At 29.3% G+C, this 23,619-nt stretch overlaps 1 protein-coding gene across 1 annotated transcript; it reads left to right on the top strand.

Moving 5' to 3' along the window:
• Positions 1 to 6,026: 6,026 nt before the first annotated feature.
• Positions 6,027 to 17,752, top strand: LOC107451960 (uncharacterized). Its single transcript, XM_016068207.4, has 2 exons — positions 6,027 to 6,505; positions 17,105 to 17,752. Exons 1-2 carry the CDS (start codon positions 6,120 to 6,122, stop codon positions 17,547 to 17,549), a joined length of 831 nt encoding a protein of 276 aa, XP_015923693.3. The 5' UTR covers positions 6,027 to 6,119; the 3' UTR covers positions 17,550 to 17,752.
• Positions 17,753 to 23,619: the final 5,867 nt, after the last annotated feature.

The following is a 23,619-nucleotide window of genomic DNA, read 5'->3' on the forward strand; positions in this document are numbered from 1 at the left end:
TCGTCAATTATACTGTTTTACATTTGGGTCTTGATCATTATTTTGATAAGGATTTTACACTCGTTAAAGTAAGCATATGCATTTTAATATTTTAACAGGATTTATGTGATCTTAAAAATGTAAGAGCATCAATATTGTAAAAGTTATATTTAACTTTAAAAGTTAAAATTTTGAGACCAGATATTTTGAGTTAATGAAATTAAATATTTTATCTTTTAAGTTTTTGTGCCCCCATTTCAGTATCTTGTACGAGCTCTGTTTAAAAAGAAAGTATCAGATATATGTAAGAAAACAAATTAATCATAGTAGCAGTATTTGGTGGTAAATGTAGCGTATCGTAATTGAAGAATATGCTGTGCGACATTTTATGGTGAATTTGCGAACGTAAGTTTCAGAATGTATCGAAACGTAAGGATGCAAATTTGCTAATCATTTTTATCCAAAGAAAACCATGTAAACTAAATATCTAGCAGAATGAAGCGATTTTTTAAAAAATGAATCATACAATGTGCAACATATTATTTCAATATCTTATTCTTAAACATAACGTATTTCAATGTTTTTAAAATGGCACTAAACATTCAGCAATTTCTTGAGTTATAGAAAAAGGAAACATCGTAAATTGTAGAAAACCTTGTAAATGTGCATTAGAATTACTATACAATCTTTAATTTTATTTTTCAAGTACTTTTTTTTCTTCAAACTTTCTTGCTTAGAAGACTCGATTAAAGCTGTAAAAATGATTATCCCTAAAATTTTGTATTCAGCTATAATAAGCTATGTTAATTTAATTTTAGTATGAAATCCTCGAATAAATATAGCAAAAACAGCATAATCTATATAATATCAGATAAAAAGTTCATGTATTTAAATTCTAAAAACTTAGAAAATCATAAATAATTTATAAATCGATACAAATTTTCTTTTCAAAGGGGATTAAAATATTATTATTTTTTTTTTTTTTTTGCTTTTTGAACAGAAATCAGCTTAAAAATTGTCTATTGCCTAGAAACTTCGAGATATTTACTATTAACAAATAATTAAACATCTCCCATCAGTCACAAACATTATTTCAATTTTTTTTACAGTCAGAGCGTGGTTGCCTAGCAACCTAGTAAAATTACGCATTCCTCTTTTGAATTAGTCAACGGGTTATCTTAATATATTCATTTGCGCAGGCGACTTTTTTTGGCGGTTTTCTGGACTATCGCCAAATATATAAACCTTTATTGCAACCCAATTTACCACCCAAATTTTTTAAAATTTTGTCTAACCCCCCTAATTCAAGTGTCTAGATTCCAAATATGTAAAAAAAAATATATGTTTATTCAGAGAAAGTACGTTTTTGTGTCTGATTTCGTAACTTAATTAATAGTTAGCACTAATTAATTAGCATATTTGAGGTCACCCCCAAGAACCATTAAGATTGACACTTAGTTCGTGAAAATCCGATCATTAGAACGAAAGTTATTCAGGGTGATTCGTTTTTTTTTTGCGGACTGTACACTTGCCCATGCACATCAACAACGTTTCAGCGTAAACGTTTGGGCTGGTATTATCGGTGACATGTTGATTGTGGCCCTTACCTTCTACCTGAACGCCTCGACGGAAATACCTATTGCATTTTTTTAGAAAGAGTTTTGCCGGATCTGATGGGTGACGTTCCAGCCGCTACACGCCGAAACATCTAGTTTCAGCATGATGGAGCGCCTGCCCACTTTAGTTACGCTGTTCGAGAATACCTCGATAGGATTTATACTAATCGCTGAATCGGTAGAGGCGGACCAGTCCCATGGCCGCAGCGATCCCCTGACCTGACTCCCTTGGATTTCTACCTGTGGGGACACATGAAGTCCATAGTGTACGAGACACCTGTAACATCGGACATGGATCTTATCGCCAGGATCGCGGAAGCGGCAGCACGTGTCCGTGACACTCCTGGCCAATTTGAACGGGTTCGTGAATCTATGCGCCGACGCTGTGAAACGTGCATTGTGGCGAATGGAAGGAATTTTGAGCATTTGCTGTGATGTAATGATGTTTTATAATAAAAATTATATTAACACCGCTATCGATATCATTTTTTTTCTCCTCATCCAAACCTGCACTTGAGACTCTAGCTGTCTCAGTTTTAATTTTCGGACACAAGTTCCTATGTAAATCTTGTTCATCATGATATGACAGACCAGCATGTTAAGTTTGTAAACGACCTTTTGGGACACCCTGTATATGAAATGGTCCTTCACTGGGTAGTGTTATTTCACTGGTTGGTTTACCCTATATGAAAAATAAAAAAATAAAAACAGACATTTTAATAAAAACAGAAAAAGTATTTGAATAAATACATTTTTAGCAAAATTGTTATAACTTAATTTTTATCAAAATAAGGCCAAAATATTAATTACAGTTATTAAATGTTGCAAATCCAGTTACTTCTTGCAAAAATGTTAATAAAACACAAAATCTTTCTTTCTTAAAAACAAAATAACAGTTCACAGAATAAAATTCAATAATCATATTTAGCCACAGTTGTTAATAATTAGAGTCTTAAAACATTCTCAATTAATAATAAAATAATTGAAATACTTTTCCCAATCATAATAAAATATTCAAGTTTACCTTTGTAATACCATTAAAAACGTATTATATGCTGATATTTAAGAAGTTTAAATTAAAGAGTGAAAATAAAATTAGAAAGAATTTTTAAAAAAATTGATTAAAAACATTTCAAAACTGCTCAAAATTTTTTCCTCTTTATAGACCAAATTTAATGACACTAAATACACAAATTTCATTCATTTGAGCGCCAAACACATAGAAAAACTTTTCTAATTTTATACATGTATAATTAAATTTAAATAGTTATCAGGATAAATATTTAAACTAAAACTAATTAAGAGCTTATTATATAATATATAAACAGCAAGATAATTCATCAATTTTTATAAATTTTATAATTAATGAATTATGTAACAAACACATGAACAGTAGGAAGTATGAACAGTAGGAAGTTTTCTTAATTTTTATAATTAATAATTTCTGTAACAAACATTTCAATTTAAATAACATATTATTTATCAACAGCTACAGAATATTCTTAAGTTTTTGTGATTAATAATTTAACATTTCAGTTTAAATATTTGTAAGGGTAAATGCTAAAATTAAGAATTTGTAAATAACATTGAATTTATAAGTGGCTAAAAAATTGATAGATTTTTACAATTAAGATCCATATTTTTATTACAAACATCTTGTGACCTTGAATTGATCTTCGCATTCACTTAACTTTTAGAGAAAGCAGTAAAATTCCTTTCCCTTTTTGTGTTTGCATTTCATACAGAAAATGCAACACCTCTAGAAAAGGGGGGAGGGGTCAAATTCCTTGAATAGGAAATGAGCAGGAAAGATAGAGGGTCTTCAAAGTGTGTGGTCTTCATACCAAAAGTCCTACGCGTATCCTCAGGGGTACGGGAACGGTTTAGCGGGGTACGCGAAATATCTTGCAGCAAACGAAAATTTCAAAAAATTTTATTTGAAAACAAAGCTAGCTATGAAAATTTACGATTACGTATTTTTTTATTGGCTATTTTTTGCAGAGTTAACAGTTAATAATTAGTGGTGTCAACAACCAGTTGTGATTTTTAACTTTTGTGCAATTTTTTTATAGTAAAAAATACATAAATTTTTTTATTAGTGGTACACAGCGTTACGAAAAATTTAGAAAGGGTACACAAAAGTCATAAGTTTGGGAAACACTGCTTTACAGGAAGGGTTTATAAAATGAGAAATTTTGCGGAGCCTTTTTAATTTCAAAAATATGAAAAACTAGACTTTCAATAGTTTCACAATATATACATCACAGTATACGTCAAGTTCAGTATACGTCATGTGCTATGGGGATAAAGCGTTCGCCTCCCAATAAGATGAACCGGGTTCGAGCTCCAGCGATGGCTGGTCGATACTAATGCCGCACCCAACTCGCATCAACCACAGTGCTGACGTAAAATATTCTCAGTGGTAGACGGACCATAGGTCAGTGTCCTCTTGCCGTCGGACTAAACGTGGAAGGTGTTCGTGGTTTTTCTCACCATATAACGCTAATGCTGGTTAAGTTTCAACAAAAAGTCCTCCACGAATGCGAAATTTCTCCAAATACTTGATCCTGGAGTTCTTTTGTCTTCAGGTTAGGTTTCAAAATTTCAAGGAAACGGCATTGCACAATGGAACCGTAAACTCAAAAATTTGGTCGGCTGTTTAGTGTCGGTTATAAAATAGAGTAAAAATAAGTTTACTTAGTAAACTACTGCAGAAAATAAATACTTTTAATTAAAAAAAAACATGCGTTTTTAAATTTTTTTTCTTCATATTTATCAGTAATTAATTCAACAAAAAAATTTTTATAATCCATCTATATTTAAATATTGGGAAAGAGGAATAGAAACTCTATCAAAAAAATTTTAATGCTCACTGACTGAAGAGTAAAAAAAAATGCATATAAATTTTAGTGAGTAATATAAAATCAAATTAAATATTTTTATTAAAAAAAATTTATAGGGTTCAAGCAAAAAGTGAAATTTAAGGGAAAAAAAACCATTATTGCATAAAATAAGATTCGATGTTTATTTTGTATCAAGCGTTGTTATTTTTTGAATTTTTAGAGGTTTTATGAATTTCAAATACGAAACGTTTTCTTTCTAAAAAATCCCCTAAACACCAAAAAATTTAAAACAAAATTACAAACAGTGAGCAGCTTAAAAATTCGATTTTTCCTCTACTTTAATAATTCTTCTTGTTGCATTCCTGTTGCATTAAAATTTTTGAAATTCGGAATTCCGTCATCTTTATTACCAAAAAGATGACGGAAAAGTAACTAATATTTACGAAGAAATATGCAAAAATAAATTGTAGCAACAAGTGATAATTTAAATTTATTCTAGTAATAATTGAAAAAAAAAAGCATTGATTTACGACAAAATTAGCACGTATAAAGCTCATCTATGAGTAATTATTTGAATGCATGATTTAAAATTCGCATGTTGTAATAAAAATTGGATTTTTTAAAATCATCAGGGTTTGCATTATGAAAACTGCCAAAAAACAATCAAAGAATAAAATGGATTTTCAATGATAACGAACAAAACACAGTGCATTAAAAAGTGATTATTTAAGTGAACAACCGGTCATTTTTCCAAGATGTAAAAGTCCATCAATGCAAAAAATTCGCTAAAAAAGCAGAATTTTTATTAAAATGTCCAAGATCTCTAATAAAAATATTGATCCTTTAAGAATACATGAATTTGATATGGAAAGATTCAAGCGAAAGGAGTGTTCTTTGACGAATCACATATTTCAAAGTTACAATGTATAAACTAGATGCACTTTGCTTCCCAAAGTATTTTTAAATAAAGTTATTTTTGAAGTCAGTATATTTAACTAAATTTTGTCTCATATTCACATTATTTTTTTTATGTATTAAACTTTAAAGCTGTAAGTTTGTCTTATATATATATATATTTTTTAAAAACTATATAACTTAATTTCATATAACGGTAATATAAATATAAAAAAAAAAATTGCAAAAATTGACTTTTAAAGAAAAAAGACGTACCAATATGTCACAGACTCATTAGGTTATTGTGTCACACATTTTGAGTTTCTTAGTCTAAATATTTTTTTTTTCCAATTACAGTTAATTAGTTTACAAATCTAAGTAACCATTACTTTCGTTATGATTAATCATAATCATATCAATCTTGCAGTTTCATACATAAAACTATAAAAATTTTGTGCTTTAGGAAGAAAATAAACTCTTTCTTTTCTTTTTTAATTAATTAATTTTCTTTTTTTTTTTGAAAAATTTGGACTTTTTTTGGAAAAAAAAAGAAAATGCACAAACCACGTGGATTGTAAGTCAAGCATACTGGGGGAGGAGTCTCCTAGTCTTTAGAAAAGGTGACGACATACATGCACACTTTGACATATGACGTGCGTATGACATTCAATCCTATTGGCTTGTTCAAAATGCACATTGCGCATGCGTACTAGCTGGTTTAATAACTTTGAATCTCTTACTAACTGGAAGTTAACCAATCAATACTAGGGTCTTACTATTCAGAGCAATGGTTGACTTTTCCTTTCCAGAATTCTTTGAAGACTTATTTTCTACATCTTCAGATGAATATTTTACCGCTGACGAAAAATGCTTTCTTCTTTCATATAGAGATAAAGCTAATAACATGAGAGATACTACTTTTGGTGTCATATTGCATCATATGTTTTTTAATGTTATATATAATAAAGTCGATACCATTGATATTGTCCTAAAAATGATCAAGGAACTTAAATTGGATCTCTGGACTATGTTCCAGAATAAAGTTCCATGGGGAGGCGACTTTTCTAGTGGTAGTCTCCGAAGTAATCACGAAGCATTCATCAGAATAACAGAAGCAGGAGCCTGTAACAGAACAACAATAGAACACCACTATGATTGGGTCAACTTTAAATTGTAAGTTCTTATTTTGGTTGCTTTTTTTGCTTAAATTTTTTTTATCTTTTTCATCTTTACCCTTTATTAAAATAATTAGTGTCATTATCTAAATTTAGTTTTACGATTTTAAGATTGAAAAATATTTTTTTTTACTTTGGTCGGTAGTAAATTGAATATAATAATTTTAAAATAAATGTACAGCTAATGCAACTTTCAAATCTTGTTAAAGCTATAATTAGTGAAAATTCTTTATATTTAAATTCGAAAACGCCCCCTCCATAACATTAAGGCGCAGTGCTCATTAGAATGTAGTGCATTTGCTCATTAATTTTAGTTTATTATCATTGTTTTCAGAATATCTCTGATTCCTCAATATATTTTGGAGCAAGCAATTCTCAATAATTGATAGCAGACACTTGCATCCTTATAATTGTTTTACCCAATTGTTTTTTTATTTTTTTATCGAAGTAACATTATATTTTAGGAGACAAAATTCCATATTTTCATATTCATTTTTTGCTTTAACTTTATTTATTCCCGAGTCATTTTTTTTTTACAAATTCTCTTTATCGATGCATAGTAGGTATAGCTTTTTTAAAACTTCTTTGTCTTTCTTTCACCCGATTATTTTAACTTAGAATAATCATTTTTGTATTCTATCAAACAAAATTCATAATTTTCAGATTTCTTTTTTTCTTCTTTTTTTTAATATTTTATAGATGTATTGTAGAGATTTTTTTAAGCTCTTTTTTCGTTTCCCAGTTGTTTTAATTCAAAATAATATTTTTTACTTCTTCATTCATAATTTTCAGATTTCTTTTTTTTTCTTTTTTTTTTTTAATATTTAATAGATGTATTGTAGAGATTTTTTAAGCTCTTTTTTCTTTTCCCAGTTGTTTTAATTCAAAATAATATTTTTTACTTCTTCATTCATAATTTTCAGATTTCTTTTTTTCTTCTTTTTTTTTTAAATATTTAATAGATGTATTGTAGAGATTTTTTAAGCTCTTTTTTCTTTACCCAGTTGTTTTATTTCAAAATAATATCTTTTATTTTTTCATTCATAATTTTCAGACTTCATTCTTCTTCTTTTTTTATATTTAATAGATTTATTGTAGAGGTTTTTTTAAGCTCCTTTATCTTTTCTTTACCCATTTGTTCTAATTCAAAATAATATTTTTTATTTTATCATTCAAAATTTTCCGATTTTTTTTAAATAACTTAATGAATGCATTGTACAGATTAATTGCTAAACTTCTTTCTCTTTATCTTAACCATTAGTATTAATTCAGGATTATAATTTTGCATTTTATCAAACAAAATTCATATATTTTTTTTTTCTATTTTTTGTACTTAATGCTTTGCCTTGGTTCTTTTTTATGCTATTTCTTTTACTTTGTATCTTTTGTATTATTACAATTTTATATATTTTTTCAGTCACTTATTTTCTACTTATACATAAATGTATGGTAGATTTTAATTATGAGCTTCCTTATCTTTTGTACCTAATTTTTTTCAGATCGAAATGATATTTCTTGTATTTTATCAAACAAAATTTCTAATTTTCTGAATTTCTTTGTCAATATTTGTTTCTTAATTTCTGATTCTCTTCTTATTATCTCGCATTACCTCTAAATGTCTTTCTCGTAGATGTCTTTCTCATGCAATATCATTCCTTTATCTATTTGTTTTAATTCAGAGAAATATATATATATTTTTTTAGCAAGTAAAATTCATTAGTTTCAGGCTTTTTTGCGCTAATTTTTTATTTTGTGCCCTTTTTTTTGCATCTTTTATAAGCGATTTTACGTGTTGTATATTCAGCTATAGCCAATGCAAGTGCTTCACATTTATTGTTTGGCGTCTTGGGGCCATTGTTTTTTTTTTTAATTTTTCAGGAGATTCATTTTTCTTTTACTGTCCATTTCCTTTAATTTAAAATAATAATTTTGAACTTTATCAAACGAAATCGGTAATTTTTAGATTTTTTTCCTGTTATTATATTTTTTCTACAATTATTGTAGCAGTTCTGTTTGCGCCTAAAATATTGTTTAAATTCAAGTTAATATTTTTACTTTCTGTGAAAAATTATTTAACGGCCGTTTTTTAAGAAAAATATAGTCACATTGGGTTAAAAAATCCAGGAAATAAACTGATGGATTCTGCACAAAAGTTTAACATCGTTGAAAATTTTTATCTAATCTAAAATGCTTTTCTTAAATTATGTATCGGAACAATGCACGCGATTGTAACTGATTTTTGATTTCAAGTTATTGACAAGATTTTTACGCAGTTCTTGAGTTTTATTTCACTGAATATATAGATAGTTGGGCTTTACATAGATTTTTTTTTTTTTTTGAAAGGAGCGGTTTTACTTTATATTTTATATTTTATGTCAGATTTTTTAAGCATTGTGTAAAATGTATATTTTATGGTTTCGAAAATATTGTCCACATGTTTCCCATTACAAAGTTAATTTAAAATTTAACTAACATAAAACACATATTCTACATATCAAACCCAAATTGCCGCTGTGAGTGTAGATTTTCAATTTTAAGTGTAGATTTTCAATTGACTAATTTTAATTGCTTTTTTGAACCGTGTAATTTATTTTAAATGGAATATACAGTTATTGTTTTATATTTTACTCAAAGAACATTAAGGGTTCAAAAATAAAATAAAAACTGGACAAACAATTCTTTATATAACTTTATAAAAGATAAGTAAATTATCTTTATAGCAAAAAAAATAATACGAGCATGCTTCTGATAATTAATAAATTTTAATTTGTTATAAAGTAGCCAAATTTTGCAGCGATGTCGAATCATTATCTCATTCCAACAGAAGCGATTGCTTTAGAGAGACCAATTTTTAATGTAGAACGATTGTATAGAGACCAGACGGGCGATTTCAAACAGTTGTTTTCTTGCTTAAACAACTTTAAAATAGCGGTTCCTTTGCTTGATATTGTAAAAAGGTAAAAAAAAGAAAAAAAAGAAATAATGATAATTGCGTACACCAGAAAATATACTATTAAGTATTTTACAATTAGTGTGGAAAAAACTAGCAAAAAGTGAAGCCAAAATTTAAAAAGGGATTAGTTAATTTCTATTCTGTGATGCAATTACTTTGTCCGAGTTTTTTGCTGCATCCGGTAAATTTCTCAATTCGTCCAGCATTGATTTTTGATATTATAGTGAAGCGAGTGTGATAACAGTTTTGTCGTATACATAGAGAGTATGGTTGAACTGTTGTTTTATCACTTTAATACAAGATAGACTCATTCAGAAGGTTAGCAAATATTTATTCACCATAGCTGTTCTATTTTTCATCCAGACTGTTGCCATGCAACATACAAGAAATGATTTATAATCATCTTGCTTAATCGATTTCTTGTATGTTGCATGGCAACATTCTGGATGAAAAATAGAACAGCTATGGTGAATAAATATTTGCTAACCTTCTGAATGAGTCTATCTTGTATTAAAGTGATAAAACAACAGTTCAATGGTGAATCGGACGTGATTTCTAATATCTTATCGGCAATGTCGGCTGCTTTTTCTAAAGATAAATCTGAAACGGCTACTAAATTGTTTGCACTGATGTCGGCAAACGCTGCAAAAATAGTTCTAACGTAAACTTTTTAGGGACTTATAATGTTTTTGCATGACGTTTCATAATCCTTAATTGTTTGGAAGGCTTCCTATTACCCAGTTCTTCACCAGAGAAAAATTGGCGAATTTCTTGTTGCGATGATTCGCCTGATCTAACAATTAATTCTGTTTTTAAACTAGTGTAAGGATCTGTAGCATCAGGATTCATTAAAATATTGACAAGTTCTTATCACGTCCGGAGGTCACCAATGATGGGAATTTATTATCGACAATGTCAACTTTCATTTATCAAATGGTACCTCCAGATACAGTCGTGTTAACATGTCTTATATATACTAGTGATTTGGTATTTAATACTTGTAGTGGTAGTTACGCCGCATGGTACAAAATATTTCAAATTTAACTACACATTAAAAAATTTCTATCTAACTATCATTCTATATATATAAAAAAAAGTAAGGGTCGCTGCTGTGAAAACCCCAAAGCCTTTTAAATCACAGAAGGTCAAGATTTGTGTTGCCAAGACTTTTTTTAACCTAATTATAATAAAAATAATAAGCACCTTTAATAAAAATAAGAAGCACCTGTAGTATTTTAACATGATAAGCAGGCTTAGGATATTTTCCGGTACAGTGTAAAAGATGGTGCCAATTAAGGAAATACCCAACAAGAACTTGAAATCCCTAATATCGATTATTGTTGCACTGAATTAAGGAATAACAAGAGTAATATAAATAATGCACTGAAATAAACGGTTTAATTACCGATTTTATTATTATTTATGTTAATTTATAAACTGAAAAATATGTGTATAATATTTATGATAATAATTTTAAATTTTCAAAAATGTATTTTTCAAAATAATATTCAATATTTTTATATGTGCGATTCTTATAATATATATATCTTATATATAATATATACGATTTAGAATTTTTTCAACCGGTAAATTTAGTAAAAATTATGGAATTGTCGAGATAACTTTTTTTCAAATTCTATAAAATGATTCTACGAATATTTTTTTTTCCTTAAAGAAATATTCAATTTTTCTCCTGTCCTCAAATTACTTGTATAATTATCCCCTTTACGTAAAAAGCCAACAACTGTTTTCTTCTCTTAATTAATAGAAAACCTACATTTTGTTTTTATATTAAAAATGGGGAAATAATTTTTTTTAATATTTAATTTTTAAAGGAAACTAAATATTGCATTTATATTAAGCTATAAAACAAATAAGATCGAAGCCAAATTTTTTTTATAGAAATATTTTTAATATTTTGGTGGACTTTCCGAGGAAACAGTTTGTAAAAACTGCACTCTCAGTTGTAAATGCATGTTCGATTTTTGCCATTTTAGAAAAATGCCAGATTTTTTTATTGTAATAAAAAAAAAATTCCTATTTAAGAGTTATTTCATAATATTTTCAAGCATTTTCGCTCAAATTATTTAATAAAACTTGAAATAAACTAAATATGGAATTAATTTAGACATTTTTCATTTATTTATTTATTTTTTTCAATGACAGGCACTGAATTTGAATCTTTGCCTATGAAGATGCCAGAATTGTTGCTGATTTCGCGTTACCCAGTGGGCACCTGTGAACCAAAGTCACGGAGGCGAGCAACATTGCCCTCGCCAAACGGCCACAAACCCGTTTATAGGGTGGGCCACATTCACACATCACACACAATCATTAGGATAAACTCGGGAATTCAGAAGAGATCAAATAATATTTTAGTATATATTATACTTTTCACTGACATTGATTTATTTCTATGTAACTTTAAATGACATTTATATTTTATGATTCTAAAATAGATAATTTTAATTATAATTGCTTGTTGATCATAAAACTAAGTTATTTAAAATTTCTCAAATTTTGAGGATTAGAAAAAAAGTTTAAAAAAAAAGTAAAAAAATACGTCAAAAAACTATTCTATGCATCAAATTCCATTAAAAATTAATTTTTCGCAAAAATTTAGAGCTTAAGATTAAATATTGAAATATGAATAAATATTAATATTTTAATCGAATAACCCCTTTAATTGCATAGATTTCGCTGTATGTAATTGTGACTTCTACTAATTTTTTTTAGAATTCTTGAACAAAATGAAATGTAGATAAACTGCATAAGTGGTCTTAAAATTATGTTATGAAAAAGAAAATTATTAAAGGTTGAGAAATCCTCAATCACAGCATACGTGATATGAAAATACTTGAAAGCAATTCCTTTTAAAAAAATTTTAAAAGTGTTCGCTTTTCCTTCAGTTCGATACCATTTTGTTTCACTTACAATGAGAAAATTGTATTTTAATTGTTTAATTATGCTGTAATTAATCGGGAGAATTTTTTACGAATTTTAATTACCTTTATTTTATCTAAAATATTTTAACTTTCGACTGAAATTTTAAAACTCACGAAGAGCGGTGTTTTCGGAAAACACTGTTTTGGATGCTTTCAAAATATAGATAGAACAGTTATGTTCCGAGAAAAGCGGTTTAACAACTATTTCCCTTCTATTTCAAGTGCTAAATTAGTGTTATAAGAAGCTAATAAAATAAAATTTATTTTTTAAAAATTTTTTTTTTTTTTGCAATATGTAACTTACCGTACAAAGATATCATATTTATAAAAATCTCAATTTTGAATGTTTTGTCACTTGCGTTGATTTTTAACTTGCAAGGAAGTATGCTTTCTAGCAGTTCTTTCTCCCTTTCAAAAAACTTCAGTTGGAAAATGTTAGTACTGTTAAATAAATTTCAGATTCTGCAGTTCACAGTTAATAATTATTGTAGTTTCCTCTATTCTCTTTAAACATTTTATTTAGCTATACATTTATGCAACATAAATTCGAATTAGCTCCATCGTCATTTGACCCAACAACTCTTTCTCCCAAACTGTTAAAATGGAAAAAAAGGTGGGGTCGAGCAGGTGAGGTAGTCAAAGATGGGAAAATAATTTTGTATTTTATCCAAAGGGGAAACACATGAAGGAAAAGAGTGTGTTGAAGATGATGTTAAGGATTTTTTAACTGCTTTGGAACAATAAAAAGTGTGATGTAAAGCAGTATCTATTGAGGAACCGTTTATTTATTTATTTTCCGTTTCACGTGCTCGATAACATGTTCAACGTAACATAAGCGAAATAATTAGCATTATTATTTTACGCAAATTCATTCACAGTTTTTATTTCTGATGTTTCTTTTGTTTTACTTTTCTTTTAATAAATCTTGACATTATTTTTTTAACTTTTTTCCCTTCACTTATAAGCATTGCGTGATTCTCAAGTTGAAACATAATACAAGAAGTCTATATTACTTTGATAACAATAATATATTTAACAATAATAACATAGAAAATGTTTTTGTCTGAATTAATTATGGTTAAAAAATAAATAAATGTATTGATATTTAGTATGAAAATATGCAGAATTTTAATTTATTTGATTTTTGTGCATTAATATAAATTTAAAAAAGAAGAAAAGGAAAAAAAACTTGCAGTTTCAAGAAATTAGTTCGAACATCCTTTATCTATTTAAAAAATAGTTTGTTATTTCAAAATGTTAGTCATCTATTTCGAAAATAGTTTGTTTTTCATTTTTCTCAATACTTTAATACATTATTGTTCTGCATAAAATTATATTTTAATAATTTACAATAACACAATTATTAGTTGAAATGGTGTACTGTTTACTAAACAACAAATAACAACAGAAGCAATGATTTATCAAGTTTCTATTAAAAAACCCGGGTTATTTCGGGTTTTCTTAGAATTGGTAGATTTTAATATAGCTTCTTGCTTCTAACATCAAAGTTGAAAGTTCAGTACTATTTGTCACTTGTTTTGTTGAAATGTAACCATTTTTGGAGGAAAGCTTGAGATTGCTAGGCTATTGGGTTTATTTTTTTAACGATAAACAGATTGTTACGCAAAAGTTTTAAATTATTTAATCAGAAGTCCAATTCCAATTTTTGCAACTTTCGTTTGCAATAAATTCATTTAAATGTTTTTTTGTTTTTTTCTTCTTTCCCCAAACAGATTGTATAGTAATGTTGTATAAAGTTAATTCATATTAAAAATTTTGAAAATTTTATAGCAAAATAATTTCAAATTTTAAGTTGAAATGTTTTCCTTTTGAGCTTACCACCTTGATCAAATTCCAATTTTTGCAACTTTCGTTTGCAATAAATTTTTTTTATATTCGATTTTCGGTATGTCCATCAGTGCTTCCTGCGATTTTCACTTTGATGAGCGCCATTCACTTGCCTGATGTCTGGATTGCGTGTCGTACTCATAAACCCACGTCTCGTCTCCAGTAATGATCCTTTTGAGGAATATGGGATCGAATTCAGCCTCGCAAATCATGTGTTTTGCGACGTCAACACGGTCTTTTTTTTTGCATAAAATTCAGGTCTTTTGGCACCAACTTTTGCTGCCACACAACGGAAACCCAAATCACTAACCAAAATGTCTCGGACGGATCCATAGGCAATGTTCAAGCCCTCCGCTATCTCTCTGATGATTAATTTGCGGTTATTGACTAACATTTCTTTTACTTTATCAATGTTTTCGTCGGTTTTCGATGTTGATGGTCTGCCACTACGTTCATCATCCTCGATTGATTCACGACCACTTTAGAATCGCTCGTGCCACTGGTAAAAAACCGTTTTCTTTAGAGAATCGCTGCCGAAACACTTTTCCAACATTTCCAACGTTCGAGCACCATTAAATCCGTTTTTTTACGCAAAATTTAATACAAGTTCATTGTTGCAAATTTAAATCCATTTCTAAAATTGTAAGAAATCGCCAACACACACAGAGATAGATGGCTACGTAACTTTTGCAAATGTCCAGCTATGACGCTAAGATTTAGAAGGAATATCAACAACAGATGTACCAACTTAACAAAAAAAACAGAACTCAAATCGGAACGATAGTAGCGCCACCCGGGGGTTATTCCGGGAACTTTTTTATCAAGGTGGTATTACGTAAATAAATAAATATAACTTATTTACTGATTAATAATTACATAATGATTAAGTTACTAAAGTTTTTAATATGTTTTTCAGAAACTTTACATATTAGTGTAATGATACGGGATTTTTTTATATAAGAAATGAAATCCACTTTTAATTTTTGGTTTTCAATTTAGAATAATAGTGAAAATAAACTCATAATAATATTCGAAAAAAACTTCAAGAAAGGTTAGTAATTAACTATTACAACTAAATAACTTTAAAAAAATAATAAAAAAATAATTTTTAGATATTTATTTATAGATACCCAGAGATTATTTTACCCACAAGTTTTCGTTCTTCAAACTCTTTTTATTTATTTATTAGGAAATAATTAATTTAAATTTATGCATTTAACTGTGCCATTCGCAGAGAAATATATAAAACCTAATTAATTTGTAATGCAATCATAAAAAACTGATTACTAATTAGTTCCATAGTTATGATTAAAATATGCATTTTAGCCATCATGGATCAGGGCATAGAGCGTTCGACTTCCAATGAGGTGAACCAGGTTCGAATCACGGCTATGGCTGGTCGATACGAATTCCACATCCAACTTGCACCGACCACAATGCTGAAGTGAAATATCCTCAGTGATAGACTGATCATGAGTTAGAGTCCCCTTGCAGTCAGGCTGACTGTGGGTGGTTCTCGTGGTTTTAATCTTCATGTAGTTCCATCAAAATGTCCTCCACGAAGGCAAATTTCCCCCTATACTTCATCCAGGAGCTCCCTTGTCTTCTGGATTAGGTTTAAAATTACAAGACGTTGAGCATTAGTAGTCGTAAACCTAAAAATTTGGTTGGCTATTCAACGACGGTTATAATAATAATATATATATATATATATATATGTATATATATATATATATATATATATATATATATATATATATATATATATATATATATATATATATATATATATATATATATATTATTCAGCCCTGAATACATTTTGTTTAAATGATCGAATTTTCACGAACTAAGTAAAGTGTCTAACTTAATGGTTTAAAGGCCAAACAATAAATAACCTAACTAATCACTGCTAACTATTAGTTAAGTTTCAGAATCAGACACAAAAATATCTTTTTCTCTAGATATTACTTCCCAAAAGTCATAAAAGCCAATCATTTATGACTTCATGGACTGGTACCCCCTGATGAAGTCAGCTTCAGTTGTCATTATATTTCCCATTTTCTTCATAATTTTCGCTGTTCCTTAAAATTGGCTTTTGGTAAATCTATTTTTTAGATAGCGGCTACATCTCATATTTTGAGACACAGAGATTTAAATTCGCAGAAAAAACGGTATGTTTATTCTGATGAAGTTCGTTTTCGGGTCTGATTCTCTTAACTAAGATAATACGTAGATATTAGCATATTGGAGGTCAATGATTAGTACTGAGTTCGAGGAAAGAGGATCACTTTAACGAAAGTTATTCATGTTGTTATCCTGTACTATACAGTGAAGTAAACTAATCCCTCTGAATTACTTTTGGTTAAAAGGAGGGTTATTAAATAAGTTAAATACTATATCAATATTTTTCTTAGTTGAACTACAAGATCAGACACAAAAATAAATTGCTTCTGAACAAAAATACTTTTATTTCGGATTCTTGGCTTAGAAATACAGTGAGTAGTGTAATATATTGTCCTAACAGTTCAGTTGTTGAAATATCACGTTTTGAGATTTTTATTCTGTATCTAGATATTTTATGAAATTTTTGTTATTTTATCCTATTTCTAAAAATTGAATTGGAGACACTCCTGTCGAAACTATTGAGGCCGTATTTGAGAAATTCCTTTAAATTTCGACTATTCTTACTTTAAATAAGAATTCATATCCACATGAAACGGAACCAACTATAATTTCGTGTTGGCAATCACTTTTAAAATGTATTGAAACAGAGTAACATTTTTTACACGCGATTCAAAAATTGAATTAGAATCTATTAATTTGCAATTTTTTTTTCTTCACTTTTTAGGATTTTTGATAATAAAGAAGACTACGAGACGTGGGTGAAAAGTTTGTATGATATGTCTAAAAATCCTCTCAACTTCCGTGCAATTCAGGTTCTGGATCTTTATATGTATGTCCGTAAAACTGAATTTTATGAAACGGCCGTGCGAGTACTCTGGAGCTCTATCCCAGATGCCCTTCTGACCAAGACCGATATTTTTAGGCTTTTTGAGGGGATCAATCCTAGATACTATCAGAAGATAAATGACATATGGCAATGGTACTGCAATCTAGTAAATTATGAGGAAACTTCTGATAAGCGTCCGAGATCTCTGAAGCATCTTTCAAGATATTTCATCAGAAGCAGATTAAAAGGCAACTTTAAGTTGCCCGAAGGAGTAGAAGAACTGGGCGTTCCCGAACAAGTCCAGAAGTATTTACTTCTGAAAGATTTCTACAAGATATATTGAATACTTTAACTTGGAATCATTTTTTCAAAGTATTTTATAAAAGATATGAAGGACTAATCTCGAAAGGATTTGAATGTTTGAATTATTATTTCCATATGTTATTGTTTCCTATATACACAGTCTTCTTTGTGCTATGAGTTTCACTGTTGTACGTGAAATATTTTTTCTTCATGTTAATAAACAGTGTGCGATTGGTTTTTGTTTGCTATTGTCAAAGAATTTTTTTCATTTTATTGATTGTTCCTTTTATTTTTAGTTTGTTTGAAATATATATCCACATTTATGTGTTTCTAATTAAACAAAACAGAGAGAAAGCCAAATGTGCACTTTGATGTAACCATATCAAGTATCAAGGCAGACGCATCCAAACATAAAAATTGGCAAATCTAAGTTTGCTGCCCTACGACCTATCCATATTTTATGCGTAAGTAAAACACCATAATATAAAATGTGTATGTGCTATTCATGAAAATGTGAATTTACTATTGAAATCACAGTTGTTGGCCTAATAATTACATAGAATTACTTTTTTTTTTTTTTAATGGCCGGCACTTGGAGCTATTGTCCATTGGCCACAGAAAGTGCCAGAACTGCTAATTCTCTTTTCGTTACCCAGTGGGCACCTGTGGCGAAGCCACGGCGGTGGAACAGCGTCGCCCAGAATTACTAAATATGGCGACTTGCGAGAATTGACTTTTTTTTATTTTATAATCGTCGTTGAACAGCCGACCCAAATTTGAGTTCTTGGCTACCAATGTTCAACTCCGTAGCCTTGCAATTTTGAAACCAATCCAAAAGACGAGGGAACTCCTCGATTAGTACCACCAGAGGTATTGATTTGTTTTGGAAATTTGGAGGACTTTGTGAGCCGGCATATTTAATGTAAACTAGTCACCATTTAAAACACTGGGATTCTCTTGATGTTGAAATAGATAGTTATGCAAAGGTAAAAAGTTATAGGAAAAAATTGGGTAGTTAATTTTGTTTCACAAGTAACTAAAATTAAGAAAGAGAGAAAAACAGCGTTCTACGCTGATGATACAGCGATTGCTACCAGGTCGCTAAATCCAAATCAAGACACTAAAAAAATTGAATGAACATATGCCAGCAATTGAAAACTGGTGCGCCAGGAATAAAATTGCTATTACCACAGACAAATCAAAGTTGATAAATATTAGAGGGAGAAAAAAAGAATAAACGCATTACGAATAATGTTACCCTCTTCTCCAATGATATACCAATTGTTAATATTGCAGACTACCTAGGACTGTCCTTAAATAATGAACTATCGTGGAATAACCACATTGATAAAATCTCTAAAAAAGCCCAAGCAGCCTTTGCTAGCTTACGATCACTACTTAATGCCAATTCCAGATTACCATTAAACTTGAAAAGGCAACTATATATAAGTTGCATTAGACCAATCATTACATATGCTAGCCCAGCATGGAGTTGCCTAACCAACACACAAATAAAAAAAGCTGGAAGTTCTACAAAATAAACTCCTTCGGAGGATGACCGGTGCCCCTTGGCACTTTCCAAACAAATATATCAGGAAAGATCTAAATATAGACTCAATTGAAGAATTCATGACTAAACTAAATGCTAGCTTCTTCAGTGATGCAAAGAAAAGTACAACAGCTGAATTCAATCTTATTTTGAACAAAGAACTAATACAGGATGCAAAAATGCACAACCCCATTTTACACTTCCTGCTCTCTGACGGGATACTATCAGATTACTACAAACCGTAAATATTAGATACCCCCCCCCCATATCATATATGGATTATATCATATATGGATGCTCCCGGGAAGAGGAAATGAACAAGGGTGATTCTCAGCTCGGGAGCATACCACCCCTAATTGTGCCCCCATGTTACAAATCATCTATTCTCATTTGCTTAATTCATCACTCAGTTCAATTTACAATTTTTTCTATCTCAATACATACTCAGATATGACCTGCTTAATGCAGTAGACTACCCAGTCGTCAACTCTCCTTGCTTTTCTTCTTATGCCAAAAGTCTCAGTTGCCATTCAGCCAAATACAGATGAAAAAGTCGGGTGCCCGCTGCGGCGGGCAGGAACTTCAGCGAAGACCAGATCAAGTCAAGTCAAGAAAGTTTTTCTAGAATAGATAGGTGGTAGGAACAGACAGGTCTGACTGAGATGCACAAAAATTTCTACCCCCTTCAATCAGTGACATTAGAAGGCGAACGCTCAATCCCCTGAGCCATCGCAGCTCATATTAAAATATATAAAACTATGTACAAAAAGTAAAATTAACAAATTTTACTTTTTGTACAATCATGAGTTAGAATTAAACTAAATTTTGTTCATCACTTCCTATAAATATTTTAAGCAACATGAAGGTCAGATAGGAATATGTTCATGTTCTGTAATCCTTCGATCCAAGATTTTATAAGAATTCAATTTTTTTTTAAATTTCAGTTCTAGTTTCTTACCTTTTATAAGTATGTGTTTCAAACAAAACCTAAATGACATCCTTGAAAGCAAAGCTTAAATGTTACGGCTACAAAGTATTAGATTGGAACCGTAGTGGCTCAGGGGATAAAGCGTTTCGCCTTACAATGCAGTGAACAGGAATCGAATTACAGCGAAGGCTAGCTGATAAAAATTTCGCACCCGGCTCGCATCGACCACAGTGCTGACGTGAAATATCTTCAGTAGAAGACGGAATATCTTCAGTAGTAAGCAGATTCTGGGCTAGAATCACCTTAAAGTCAGTCTAACTGTGAGAGGTTTTCGTCATTTTCCTCTCCATGTAATACAAATGAAATCAAAATGTCCTCCATAAAGACAGATTTATCCCAAATACTTGATCTGAGAGTTCCCTTGTTTTCTGAATTCGGTTTAAAATTACAAGGTTATGGAACTTGACATCAGTAATTGTTAACCTAAAAATTGGGTCAGCTGTTCAACGATCGTTATAAAATAAAATAAAACCATTAGATAGAAAAAAAAAACTAAACGTGAAAAACCAAATTAGGTGCTATTTGAGTAGGAATGCACTGATAGTATTTTTCAATGGCACGAATATCAGAATTCGATAAACTTAAGTATATTATTTGAAAACTCTTGTGTTTTTTACGAGCACTATGCAAGTTTAACTTTTGTGAGTTTGCGACAGTTGTTCAGTACTGATAGTTTAAGTTTAATCAATATTTAAGTCAGCGCGTTCTATGCTAAATAGGGAGCCACAGTTTTATGAAAATGAAAAGCATGTCTGTTCAAACTTTTTTAATATTTTAAAAAGTTACAGTAATGCCCAGTCATTTTGGTCCATGGATAAGGGGGAAAAAACCGCAAAAAAAGTCAAAGAATTTTTCTTTGGCAAGTGATCTAATTTTAGTTTAATTTTGTACAAAAAATTACAATAATATTTACTTGCCAATGAGAAAAAGCTTGAAAATATTGTCAGAAACGCTACCAAAATCAAGCGCATATAGCTGCTACAATTAAATGCTCAATTTTTAAATGTTTTTATTTAAATTTAATAAATTACATCTTAAAAAAATTCATCAAAAATTTTTATATTTTAAAGCTACATTCAACTTGTTTTGCAGTGTAGAATAAGAAAAAGAAAAGCGACATCTCCAAACTAATCTTCTGGACAGGAATTTGAATGTACAAGAATTGGTACTTTTATTCATATGTTTGTATAAAAGGAGTTTTTTAAACAATATTTTGTGTTAAGAAGATTGGCGAGATACGATACTGCATGTTTAAATTTTTTTTAAAACTAATTTGAAAGTTTTTAAATTTGGTTATTTTTTCTGTCAAACAACTTTATGCTCTGTACATTTCATTGCATAGTTTTAATGAAGACTGTTTAGCAACTTTTTTTAGAAACGATATTTTTTAACTATTTTTCCCAGAAACTCCACTTTGAGCAAAAATTTCTAATTTCTTAAAGCCTTTAAAGTTTTTTTTAATTAATTTGAAAGGTTTTAGGTTATGGTCAATGTTGAATTCTTGTACATAGAGAGCTAATTAATAATTCATGTGTATTTTCTTCTTTCTAAATTATGATAATGAATCGAATAGGAAAAATATTCTAAAATTTAAATAATTTTCCTTCTTAATAAATCAATCAAAGTAACTTATCATCTTTTGAGTATTGGTATAGTATAATTCTTTTTTACAAAAAAATCAGGATAACTATATTTTCGAGAAAAAAAATCTAATGTGTCAGATATGTTCGATATCAAATATCATATTTTGGAAAAGGTAAATATTATTCAGCTAAAAGAAGTTTTCTTTTTTTGCTTGATATCTAAGCTGCTGTCAAGTGCCATTCTTCTTATGCTAGTTAAGTCAAGAATTCTAATTCATTAATTCAAAATTGAGCTTGAATATTTAGCAAATTTTAATGCTAAACCAAACGAATTAGTTTTGAAAATATAATTTCGTTTTTAAATAATAGGTAGTCTGAAAAAAAGAAACAGTTTAGCTGCCGATACCTTTTAATTGATTAAGTATTAATTAAACTTTGTTAAAGGATTATTATTTTTCCAATATTCTGTTAAAGTATTGTATGCTGTTAGTCTTCAAAATCAAGTTCTGACATTTTCTTAGATTCTGCGCTGTGAGAGTTAAACAATGTTTTAAAATCCTGAGCAAGAAATTACAAAATTAAAAACGTGAGCTTAGAGCTAAGATTATTTTCTTATAAAAAATTTATGCATTTGAAGTGAATTTGAGTTTTATTTATTTACTTTTTCTTTATTAATATTTAACCCCTCGCTAAGCAGTAGTCAATAGAAAAAAAAGTGTTAATGGTGGGATATTTTTAAATCATGAATTTTTTTTCTGAACTCTTTATTTATTTCATGAACTCTAAATATAATTCTCTTAGTGATTACAATCTAAAATAGATGCAGTCTGCGCTCTTTAGTAGATCCCAAATAGCAAAATAAGATTTATTTTCTCTCTGCAAATACCTTTTAATGTAAAGCTAAAAAGGTTTGCGATGTGGCTTACGTGTAAACCTTCTAACGTTAAAATGAGATCTGTGACTATCTGCTCTATTCTACACACATTACCCTAATTCAAAACCTTGCAAAACAACCCTCTATATAAAAACCTTAAAAAGAGTTTGTCTTAGGGTGAAAATAATCTTACTAATCTTAAATCTAGGTAATTATAAGGTTTATTTTCTCAACGTCTTGCAAGCTCAGCTAAAATCCACCTTGTCATGAAATTTTAATGGGCAATGCAATTTCATCGCTAGCGTGACGTAAGCTAAAACGTCATGATGGATCTAAATTACAATACTTTTCAAAAAAGCTTTAAAAATTAATTTTTGATCCTTTCAGGATGAAATTTTTGAAACTGCAATATTTTTGCTTTATTGAAAAAAAGGTTTTTAGTACAAACATTTTCGTGACAATAAAATGAAAATTCAGACACAAGGTTGCCGTAAGGTTTACATGCCTTTTCAGATGTCCCATAACAGCGAAACTTCTATTTTAATGACCGATGTATAAAATCCTGTTTTTATTTCATAAACCCCGAGGTATTTTTGTTTTCATTTGTGGGTCCTTACTGAACTGCAACTAAAATGTAGTCTTTTGAGTTAGAAAATTTTACAAAGTAATTAAAACCATTATTTATTTTTATGCATTTCGAACTATTACTTCTTTTTGACTACAAAATAAATGTAGAACACTTTGAATCCCCTTTAAAGGAAGGATTCCCTAAATTCTCATCTTTAGGCATAGGTGGTCGTAATTCATAGTCTGTATTTCTTTTCAAAATATACAATAAAACTATCAATCATATTTTTTTTCTTTGCAAAACTGTATTCACAGTTTTTGTGCTATTTCAGCCATTCAACAATTCAGTTTGTCAGCAAATCAATTTATTTTCGCGTAAAAGCATGTTGTATGCAAAATCATCTTATGGTATGCTATTTATTAAAAATAAAAGTCACAAACAATTATTTTTAGTTCATTTTTAACCTATGAAGTATTGATTTAAAGAATACTTTTATCTACTTATAAATATGAGAAAAAATGTTGCAATAAAAAATTCGCATTTAAGTA

This window comes from Parasteatoda tepidariorum, chromosome 4 (genome assembly GCF_982258835.1).
Source record: "Parasteatoda tepidariorum strain Cologne lab strain chromosome 4, Ptep-v5.0, whole genome shotgun sequence".
In the NCBI taxonomy this organism is placed as follows: domain Eukaryota; kingdom Metazoa; phylum Arthropoda; class Arachnida; order Araneae; family Theridiidae; genus Parasteatoda; species Parasteatoda tepidariorum.